At 38.2% G+C, this 12,069-nt stretch overlaps 1 protein-coding gene across 2 annotated transcripts in view; it reads right to left on the minus strand.

Moving 5' to 3' along the window:
• scube1 (signal peptide, CUB domain, EGF-like 1) overlaps positions 1 to 12,069 on the minus strand; it is a 123,679-nt gene that overhangs the window by 108,059 nt on the left and 3,551 nt on the right. For both annotated transcript variants that reach the window (XM_015053186.1, XM_015053188.1), the window contains exon 2: positions 6,050 to 6,172. In XM_015053186.1, the coding sequence (XP_014908672.1) occupies positions 6,050 to 6,172 (123 nt within the window). The remainder of the gene's footprint in view (positions 1 to 6,049; positions 6,173 to 12,069) is intronic.

A 12,069-nucleotide genomic window follows, 5' to 3' on the forward strand; every position in this document is an offset into this window, starting at 1 on the left:
CACTTCCTGTTGTTTCGTGTTGAAAAATGGCAGTAATAGTATCAATTATTAGGAAAACAATTCTTCTTTATTTGAGAGCTAAAAGTTGACAGAATAATTGCAGATATTAGTTGCCATATTTGTGCATGGAAACGACACGTTTTCATTGAAAGTTTTGTTCGACAGTTAAATTATAGGTGAAGCTGTGCTTTGACAACGAGACACTTTCTCCACATCACCAGATATGAAGTTTCTTTTGTTATCATAAAAGAGCAACGTTAGGCTGTTGAACATGAATCCTCGTTTCTAACCAAAGTTTCAGCCTCAAGCTGCCAAGATGCTCATAACAGAGAAACACAGATTAAAGCGTAAAACTGACAAAATATCTTCTTGGAGATGAAGACCAGAGTTCTAGTTGTCAAAAAAACAATAAAATGTATTGCAGACTGTAAAACAGTGGCAGGCACACAGAGTACTGTACTTAGATGTTATTCGCTCAAGATGTAGTGTGTAGATATTTCAGCTCATCTAGTGAAGATGTGATAGTAACTAACAGGTCCCGGCTCATTCTTCTTTCTTTTAAAACAGCCCTGTGACTAGACGGCTAATGTGTACAGCATCTAGAGACCAACCTGACTGAGAGCTGACCATCTACTCTGTTATCATCCCACATGGCAGTCAGCTGAGCTGCCCTAAATTAAATGTGATCAACCCTAAAACAGACTTTCTGTTCAGTTCAGGTCCATATCACAGTCTGGTTTTAAGAATTTTCACTCTAAATTAAGAAACAAGAATGTTTATTGGACCACAGAAAATTATCCTCTTTGTTGATAAAGAATGATGTATCTGAATTTGTAGCGTAGCCAGCCTCAAAGTTGGCATCAGATTCGTTGTTTCCAGTCAATATAAAATAAATGTGTATCTCACTGTTTTTCAATGAAATCTAAACTATATTTGGTGCCCAATAGTTCAGAATTGAATTGAAATACTAGCTGTGGAGGAGAAATAACAGCCATCCTTCCAAATTTTTCAGATTTGAGTCTGCAATTGCTGCCAAAATTGCATCAACAAGACATTAAGCAAAGCTTTTGAATACTTATCTACTTATCTAAATGATTTTTTTTTGGTTTCTCCTTTTGATACATTTGCAAAACACTCTTTTCCACAATGTCATAATGGGGTGTTTGTGTGTAGAAGTATGAGGAAAGAAATGATTTTAGTTTACGAGCTTATTTGGAATAAGACTGTAGCATAACAAAATGTGGAAAAAGTGAAGCAGTGTGAATGCTTCCTGGATGCACTGCAACTCTTAGTTCTTGCCACTTAAATTGCAAAGCATAATAAAAAATCATTTGCCAGATCCTTGATCTGCTTTTAAAGTCAATTCTCAGATTTCTTATCTGACTCAGGCTCCAAGAACTCATAAGGTCATGATGTCGGATGATTTTAACACTCGTAGAAAATGACAGCCTTGATGTTGCCTTTGATCCCATTAGCTTTGCCCAAAACAAACCCACACACTGAGAAAAGCAACCGAAATCAAAACTGAACTTTTTCACCTGTTAAAAAAAAATACAACTTACATTACGCATCATCTCACAGCGAAACACAAGGGTGGCAGCATCATGCTGTGGAGATGCTGTTCTTGAACTTTCCTTTCATAACATTTGAATGGGTCTAATGTCTCAATAACATACAATGTGTGACATTTAATATGACTATGTAAAAAATTAAAGGGGTGTTTATTTATTATTTTATTACTAGCTAATAAAATAATATATAAATAAGTGAAAGGATTAAAAGTGTTTGACCGTCGTTACATTTCTGATTGTGAACACAAGCAGTAGAAATCAGATCATTGTACACATCACATGCACCACTGTACAATACATTATCACACAGTCAGACTCTCGAGTTTTTGCAGCTCTGCTAATATTTCACATAAAAAGAGAGATCTCATTTCTGTGAAGTGAATAATAAAGATGGGAGAGGCATTCTTGGTTTGATCCAGTCTCTTGCGCATATTTTCCTAGAGCGCTGAGTGACTGTTTGCTGATATGGGCCGACGCTGATAACACAGAACCAGAGATGACCTGAGGGATGCAGAGTGGGAGTGCAGCGGCTCGGCTGCTTTCAGGTGCTTCCAGGAATAGCAGAGCCGATAATGGCACCGGCTAGTGAAACGGCCAATAATTCCTGTTGATGGAAAACACAGTCAGCCAATTACAGCCTTCATATCTAATCAACGAGGGTGAGGGGGTGTCCTCCCGTCCACCATCTGTCTCAATTTGGAGTCTCTGTCAGGAGCTGTTGCTTCATTACAGGGATGGGGAAGTGGTGGGTTCTGATTGATCTCAGTGTGTCGTAAAGAGACCAACAGGATCAGGTATGTGGTAAAGCCTGCCCCCCCACACACACTGATTATCCAGGCAGTGGATGTGGACCCGGGATTTAATTAGACACTCAGACTCATCCTCTCCCCCTCAGACATATAAATGCAAACACACATATGGAGGTATGACGTGAGCAGTAGCTGCATTTCCACTGACTGTATAATTGCGTAAATTGACATTGTGAAAATAAATTCACTTAATAGAAACACGCCAATTTAGAAAAAAAAAACACTAATTTTTCGAGAAAATCTTTTGGGGTTAGGATGAGGTGGCTTTTATTGGGAATATAAAAATCGGTTTACTTCGCAAAACTGCAATGGAAACTCTTTTTTCACGTCACATGGGTCACATGATCAACATTTTACTACTGACAAAAACCACAAAGAAGAAGGCATCAGGAAATAATTGGAGGATGATGGCGCAGCATGTTTTCCTAATGACTTATTGCTTGAAGTAACTAATTCACATGTAATTTTAATCATGTTTCTTACTTCATGGAAACACCGCAATTGCAAAATTTAGTTTTTGGCAGAATATAAACAAAGTTTTGTGCACATTCGCAGTGGAAATGCAGCCAATGTCTAGAAAGGCAGCTCATCTCACCATGTTTAAGATGGAGGCCATATTGTTCCTTTGTTATCCTTAGAAGTTCTTGTTCCCTTTAATGTGAAACCGACAACTGACTCTTCTCTGTCAGTACCAGTAATGACAATTAAATAAAAATATGAAGCATAAAATAAGTGACTGAAATAAATCTTCAATTTTCTATTTAGCCGTTGTCTCTCTGGCTGTGGATCGGTCTCATCTGGATGCTGCACCTTTCCTCCATTCTTCCTGCTAAACTCTTCAGACTCTGACAGGTTGTGTGAGGATCAGCTTTGAATAGCCCTTTATCAAGTACAGCCACAAATTCTCTATGGGATGAAGATCTGGGCTTTGACTGGGCCACTCCAGAACATCAACCTTGTTGTCTTCAAGTCATTTCTGTGTAGCTTTATTTGAGATAAAGCCATGAGGCCTTTCATTTGGGATTGAAAGCCTTGTATTTCTACTGAGGAACATTCCACCCCACATCATCACACTGCCTCCACCAAAGCGTGTTTGGCATTTAGCAGAAAGAATTTGGAAAGTTGTTCATGCTCCACTATGCTGTTCAAACCACCAGTGCATTTTGCTATGTGGCACCATTTTCACCAAGACTCTAAGATTTATTGCCAAGAAAACAGTCAAAACAAGAAACTAATCGACCAAACACACATTACTATGTTCAGTTACACCCCATTTAAGATTTCACTTATAAAACAAATACATGGTCCTTACTAAGTGTTAAACCAATGGAAACATTTTCTTTTTAATTGAACATTTAACTTAACATAAATCAGATGCACTCAATCTTGACATTGTAATATTTGACTCCTCGATCACACAAACACTCTGCAAATCTATAAAGACTGTGTGATGAGGGACCCGTTCAGCTGACCTCACAGATCATCGTTTCCAAAACATTCATTTTCCTCAGATGAAGTCATTCATTTGATTATTCAGATATCTGATTTTGTTGAAAAATAAAATTCTCTCTCCAGTTTTCAAGCAGTCAGTTTTACTCTGGGTATGGAGTTCATTTGGTTAAGTGCTGTGTTGTTTTTGGGACCTTTTTGGGATGGTGGCCCAGAAGTTCAAATTTAGTTAATTTTAGACCCAGATAGATTTTCCTTGAAGGTTTAGGGAGATTTTCGCCAAACCTGAATGTTTTCTTTGAAACCACTGCTTGGTGGAAGAATTTTGCCACAACCAGTGTAGGAAATTTCTGTTGTTTCAGTGTTACTGTCAATCTCTTGATTCACTTCAATTTAACTGAATTCAAACTCAAAAATCCATTATTGATGTCAATAAAGCCTGTATGGACAGTTAGTTTCATGTTTTCATCAGATATGGAGAAATGATTCACAGGACTCTTGTGGCCCCAAATTAATATGATTTGAACTTTTTTTTCCTTCTGAACAATACATTCATACCTAAGCCTTTGTAATATCTCTGTCTGTACACTGTTTCTCTGAAAGATGAAACTGGGTAAAGGTGCGTTCACACCAACTCCATCTAGTTCCCTTTAATCGAACTTTGGTCCAGTTTATCTGGGAAGGTGTGAATCGAACTCTGGTCCACTTACAGACCTCTGTCTGGGTTCAGTTGAAGTGAACTCTGGTGAGGTCTGAATGTATATGTGAATGTCAAGGGGACTGGAGACCGCTCCAAAAGCAGGAAGCGGACTACAGAGCAGGGCATTCTGGGTACATGCAACTAAAGCAAATGCTCAAGTGTTGTGCCAGCAGGAGAAATGGTTCATAGTCTTTTACCAAAGACCAAAAAAAGAAATCCTACAACCAATATAATCTGATGGAACTCTGTTTTAGTTTACATTTCATAAAGATGGAAGTTGCGTTCAGTGTCTTCTTCAGAGGTTTTCATGTCATTTCCTTCAGTGGCTATTGCAGCGCCCCCATAGGTCAGGGAGTGAACAAGTGCTCAGCAGAAAAACATTTTTGTTTAACAGCCTTGTATTTCTGATACAAATACATAGTATACAAACACATAGTATTTGTATTAAAATAGTTTAACACAAAGACCAAGGAACACAGCAGACAGGTCAGGGCAAATGTAGAGAAGATTAAAACAATTTCTCCTGCTTTGAACATTTCGTGGAGAACTGTTCAATCCATCATCTGAAAACCGGAAGACTGTGGCAAACCTACTAAGACATGGCTGAGGAGTATTAACCACTTCAAGAACAGAGACTTTTACCATGAATAACCTCATGGTAGTTCTGGAGGAGCTACAGACATTCAGTGCTTGAGGGAAGGAACTCCACCTTTCTTAAAGAATGGTGTCGAGAAAGACATTAGAGACAGGCCTTACACAGGACGACCCGAACTCCAGATGTATCCCTGTTCCAACACACCTGCATTAAATTACTCCTTACCAGGAAACTGCAGTACTTGATAAGATGCTGAGAAGCCAAGTCAGCTGTTTTTATCGTGTTCTTGAAGCAGACGAACTAAGTTATCTAAAAGCTGGAAGACATAGACTACCAGGTATCAGCGTGTGCTAATGTGCCTAAATCCACTTGAAAGTGTGAGGCAATACTTGAAAATTGTCATTTGCAGACACTCTCTGTCAAGTCTGACCGAACTTCAGACATTTTTTAAAGAAGAATGGACAAATAATGCAGCTTCTGCATGTGCAAAGCAGGTAGAGACATACCCCAACACACACACACACACACACACACACACACACATGCACACACACACAGACGCACACAATAGAACACTGCAGCTCAGTAAAACAACCCATCACTTTCCCTCATTAACTGAAACTGACTGGAAGTAAAATGCAGGTGAATATTCTAAACCAGAGCAGTGACCTGCATCAGCCTCTCTGTCCTATTGAAGTTCTTCTTCTACTGTTTATAGTTATTGGTCAAGTAGTCTCTGTGACTGAATAACCAGCTTAAATGCACATTATGGCTGGATACTAAGCCAATAACAATACATATCGCTGATGTAGTTTTTAGGTCATGAAAATGTAAAAAACTGGTGTGTTGCAACCACGTTTGAGCAGAAATGACATTGGCCTGTTCGTCAGTGAGCCCCAGGAAGCGTTAGGTGACAGGAACTTACCCTCACACTGCTTCCCGTCTCCAGTGTAGCCCGGCTTGCAGATGCAGTTGTAAGAGTTGGGCGTGTTCTGGCAGAGGGCGTCGATGTGGCAGTCATCTGAACCTTCTGCACACTCGTCTGCATCTGCACAAGCAGCAAACATCAATACCTCATTAGAGCCGAGTCACTGAGAATTCAGTGAGCTCACAGTGTTTCACTATGACTAATGGCACTCCGCTCCGACGGGCCAGATCGGCATCTGCACCTAAATGAGAAGCTCCAAAGGACAGCAGTGTGGTCAGAGGGGCAGCTGATAAAATGTTTCTTGGAGAAACTTGCAGAAGATTTTATGTGACGGCTTACAGGACAGCACCCCGCTGGTACTGCAGCTGTGGCTCACCTTAGTTATGGATTAAAGTGTGAAAAAAAAATTTTAGGTTTGTAAACCAGGCAGTCATAGACAAAAAATTTGAATATATGTTCCAACTTTTAACCAGGAGTTAGACATTGTATCATTAAGCCCACATTTCTGTTTTTTGAAATCGTTTTTTTTATTGATTTATCAAATGTAATATTAGATAAATATTACATCATTTCATCATTATTTGGTTAGTTATTGTTAATATCATTGTTACTTAATATCATTTACATGGTTTTATGAGCTGTAACTGGAAAAATCACCATAATTAACAGATATAAAGGATTCCACACATGTTATTAATCTATATAATGTGGTTCAGTAATTGATAAAGTTCCTTATTATTTTTTTTTTATATTCTAATTTATTGAACGGGTCTGTATATTAGTCTGTTTGCTTCTCAGGACTCCGACAGTCTTTAGGTTTCCTCTGCCGCTAAATTCTCAAGTAAAGAAAATAAAAAATGAATATATTTTGACCCTCTAATTCTGTTGATGCATTGAATCAGCGATGATGAGTTTCCTTCTATTTTTCAAAGAAACACTGAAACCGTTTTTCATTTCAGCTTATTCATCATGGAACCTGACCCTTTGAGAATTTCAGACAATATTGCTGAAATTTAAATGAATGAATGAATGAATGAATGAATGAATGAATGAATGAATGAATGAATGAATGAATGAATGAATTTGGAGGCAAGTCAAAATAAAAATTATTTTATTCAGGAATAATTTTGAAGATGTTTTTTTTTTAACTACTTCCAAACTGTTTTTAGGAGTGAAGGTGTCCAGTCAGCCATTATTCTTGTTGCGTGTCCACACAGCTCTGAACCCAGTGATTCCCAGCACATGTTGTCTGACCATGGCTCTACGTATCTTGACATGAAGGTCATGAAAAGCCTCCAGCTCTGCCTGAAGCATCGTGGAGCGCTGCCAGCCCGGTGAGGGCGCCACGAGTTTCCACTTTGGCTAAAGGTCAGTGTGGCCCTCTTCTTTCAAATTCTCTGCTGACCTGTACATGTTGGTGTTTTTGGTACAGTTGGAGTCAGATCTACTGCCAACATCATAATAATCTCCCCACTGATGTTTTTTTTTGTCATGTCAGGGAACTCTTGTGTTTTGTGATATTTCATAAATGGTAAAGTGCATTAACACCAGAAGATCTCTCAAACACCCAACAGAGACCAGGAAGAGTCATGATTTTTATTAACGTGACATGGTCAGAACTAAACTGCTCATTTAAGCAGTAAGGCAGTCAAAAGTAAGTGTATGCTAAATTCCACATGCAAAATACATGAAGAGCTTCTCGACTGATTATTATTTTAAAACTTTCAGTTTCTCTTTAAAAACAAACTGTAACAATTCACTGAATAATTCAAGAACCTCATATTCATCGAGGAAAATGATCTGGAATTGAGATTTCAATAAATAATGTTACTATTTAACAAACTGTGTTCCGGTCAGATGATTATTTGTGTTGCGCAACGCTCTCACTTCTACCAATCAGCTGTTGATAAACACTAAGTGCTATTAGCAGTTATGGACAGAACGACGCGCCGCAAAGAATGAGACACAAAGTGTCTGAACTGTGAGATCACTTTAAATTTGAAAAACATTTTTAAATCAAATAGAAAAGACAACGCAGCTCAGGGATGTACTGCAAAACGGAATATTGGAGTTTCACAATAAGATGTCCTGAAACACTTCAGTAGGAAACATCCACTACAGGCATCCAACCTGTTCATGACTGACAACAGGAAACGCTTTTTTTTTTTTCCTTTCCCATAAGACTCCAACTTTTATCTGTGATTTTAGTGCATGTGATGGCTAACATCACATGCAGGCTACTGATGATGAAAAAAGAAATGTTGTGAAAAGAAAATAGGTTATAAATATCTATTTTATGAAAAAGCTACTGATGCTTCAAACTTGGAATTGAAAGTGAAGTGTAATATAAAAGGCTCAATATAAGTTTGAGCTGTTTCACTTTTAAAAAGGTTTTTGTGAAATGTTTTATTTCTTATCTGTTTTTGGAAAAAAAATCACACTTCAAACTTGGGATGAAAAGTGATCTGAATAGGACTGAATTGTAAGTAGGGCTGCAACTAATAATTATTTTGTAACAAATTATTCAGATAAAACATTTGGCACATTCTGCAGATATTTCATTTAATCACTTAAGCTTTTTTATATGTAATATTAGAAACATCTTAACCAACAACTCAATTCCTTTTTGCCTAAAATGCAATAATTTCACATTCCTCTAGTGAATTTGAACCCAGTGAAGCTAAAACACTTGAGGAGTTTTGCGTAAAACATTTTTACAGATAAATGTGTTTTTATCGGAAATGCTAAATATATATATTTTTTGTACAGTTTTGGCCTGAATATGTTGTTTTTTCAGCGAATATCCTTTTTTGGAATCTGTATAGTACAGTTAATGATCAATCGATCAAATTGTTTCAAGACTATTTCAATAATCGATTCATCAAGATTAATCAAATTAATCGTTTCAGCCTGAATTTTTAGCAATCATTTTTTTTCTTATTAAATAAACGAATTGAATCGATTTTACTAGCACTTTCTCTTACTGCAGAAACGCTCAGTTTTTTATTTGGTTAACTGATTAATCGGTAGAATAAAGGATAGATTACTTGCTTACTAAAATAATCATTTATAACAGCCCTAAAACAGACTAATCGTCATATTCAGCACTCACTAAAAAAACTCAAGCTAACATCAGTGGCAAAATAGAAATTCCATTTTCCTCAGGTTGTGAAATAAAAGCAGCACAAGAGCCTGCTGAACATTTCACAACTTAGTGGGGGAAAAAAAGATTGCAGCACTTAAAAGAAAAATGTTTAACACCAAGTCAGCTGGGTCTTCCAGCCTCAATGTGAACTGATTTGCAACTTTGACTGATTCTTATTCTGTCTTCCCTCCCATGAGTGTTCACTAAGGCCCAGACTATTCTGCATGAGGATCGCTCACAAGCCAAGATCTGGCAGCTGAGGACACGGCAGACAAGCGGCTTAGGGCTCCTCAATTGATCAGGTTATTGATAGAGGAGCTGGTCTCATCTGGTCTTAAGTCTAGCGATGGAAGGACGCTTCATTACAAACGCAAATCACATATAGAGGTTTTGGTTCGTGCTAACCAGTGAGTCAGTCTGTAAACCTTTCCCCCAAACGTCTGACCCTTACAAGTATGTAATAATAATAGAAAAACAATAAGTGAGTGAGAAAAGGGAAGTGTGAAATGGAAGAACCAAGTAGCAACAAGTCTCCTGTGTGTTTAGGGGTTGGGGACATCCAGCCCCCCCCCTGTCAGCCTGCTGTGGTGGCAGATTGTCTCCATAATGACTCTCCACCCAGAACAATGTGCTGCTCCTGCTGCAGGGTCGATACTGGGCCCCTGCTGCCTGCTTCTCCTGGGACTTATGACAGCACCAGTTCCAACCCACTGCTTCCTACCACTTCCAAAGCCAACATTTACACACACATATACACACACACACGCACACTCACGCCCGCGCGCACACACACACATATCAATTATTATTGACACTGGCTTGACTCCGTTTCACTTTTTGTTACCCAGTTTGTGTCTAACCCTAAACATGCACATAACACTTACCTTAAAAGCAGTTTAAATCACACTTTAGCCTTACCCTGGTAAAAAAACTAACTTAAAGAATGGTTGCTTCACCCAGAGGGTCTGGACTCTCAGTTTTTGAGCAACAATTACTTCCTGGAGGCACTAGTTCTGTTGAAGTTTTAATTTTAGTCTAATTTTAGTCAATCTCTAACATTTGGCCATGACGTATGTCACACACCAGTTTGACTCTACACAGTTTACCACAAGTTGCCTCCGCTGTAAACAACCAAACTCCACTACAAAAAAGACAAGGGCCAAGCCAAACCAGGCGACTGTTGATGTTAATTCAATATTTGGTACTGTGACCAACTCAGACTGAATGACTTCCTTCACTTCCTCAACTGCCATCGCTAAAACTACAGACGGACTACAATTCTGAAGCAGAGCAGAAAATCAACGTCATCGTTCATAATGTCTCCTTCTGTTTACTGATTGGCCCGCTGGAAAAAAAATCCACTGGAGAAATCAAGCTCAATCGGAGAAATCCCAGACAACGTGCTGAAGGGAGATGAGGATCAAGTGGAAGTGCATCAGAAGGCACTGGGATGTAAACCCAGAACCTTCCTGCTGTTAAACAGAGAAATGTGTTCATGCTTTGATTGGTTTGAACTCATGAACTTCCCACTTGAATCGTTTCTGCTGATTGTGACTGGAATCACATTTTATGCCAACTGTAATTGCAAACACATCAGCAGTAAAGAGTTAAAGTGACTCTTTCTTTCCCAGTTCTACCTGATCTATAGTGAAAAGTTTCACATCTAGATTTCACTTCCCCTCAGCAAAAAAATCAAAGAAACAAATCTGCTGCCACAGTTAATTTACAATTTATTTTTTTAAAAATGACATAAAGTGACAAGTACAAAACATGCTATGAAATAGTCCTTTTTTTTTGTTGCTTTTATTATAAACCATGTTCCCCCTCCCCTTTTTTTCCATGACCAAGTTAATTACAAAAACATATTTCATGTCACTATAGATTTTTAGTGGTGTTGAGATAAGAGCCACATCTTATAAGACAGAAAACTAGCTCTGCACAGGATGAAACATGGTGATGGGACCATTATGCTATGGGGAAGCTGGCCAGAACTTACAGGCTGATTTATTTTTAAAATAATTGTATTAATTTATTTATTTACTTATTTATTTTACTTTTTACATGTTAAACAATAAACCAAAGATGGAATATTTTCATGAAAGAAACAAGGCAACTTGATTTTTGTAGAAAGAATTATTTGTAATTCATGCAGGATCTAATATGTAAAAAGGGCCCCACACTTATTAAAATATATTTCTGTTCTTAATTTGTCATTCTTAAGTCATTCTGAGGGCCTCAAATGGCCTCCAGCTACTTGAGGCTTCTCATTTAGATCAACGCATTTTGCAATTAGGTTAGGCCAATAACAAACAACCAAAAAAAAAAAAAAAAAAAAAAAAGAAATTTAGGGTCATATCTGCTGGGTGCTTATTAAATCCAATCCTGCCCAGGGCCCCACAGACGCTTGGCCCGGCTCTGGACGCGGTAATATAGAAAAACAGGAATGAAAGCAGAGCAGCGCTTAACCCAGGGATCAAGCTGCGGTTTCCGATTGGAGCTGGCCCTGCAGGGGCGCAGCAAACAACTTCAGAAAAGTCGGAGAATCAGAGCTGAAATTTGATCAAAGCGCGAGCATTTAGTCGCCCTTTTTATGACACATGGCCAAATTATTTACAAAATATGTTCCATGTCACCGCTCAGTTTTACTGGTGGCGAAGGTTTCTGCATCCATCCTGACTGAACCTTACAGCCAAAACAGAATGTCAACATGATATTCAAGCACGTAATAACGGAAAGTTTCACCAGATCTATCTGGACTTTGGGATTGTTTTTCTTTTCTTTTTGTCTTTTTTCTTTCTTGTTGTTTGGTGTTTTTTTTTTTTTTTTTTTTTTTTTTAAATTTTTTTCTTTTTGAAATTTTTTCCCGGCTTGA

This window comes from Poecilia latipinna, unplaced genomic scaffold (assembly GCF_001443285.1).
Source record: "Poecilia latipinna isolate Pla-1442-1.1 unplaced genomic scaffold, P_latipinna-1.0 Scaffold1166, whole genome shotgun sequence".
Lineage (NCBI taxonomy): Eukaryota > Metazoa > Chordata > Actinopteri > Cyprinodontiformes > Poeciliidae > Poecilia > Poecilia latipinna.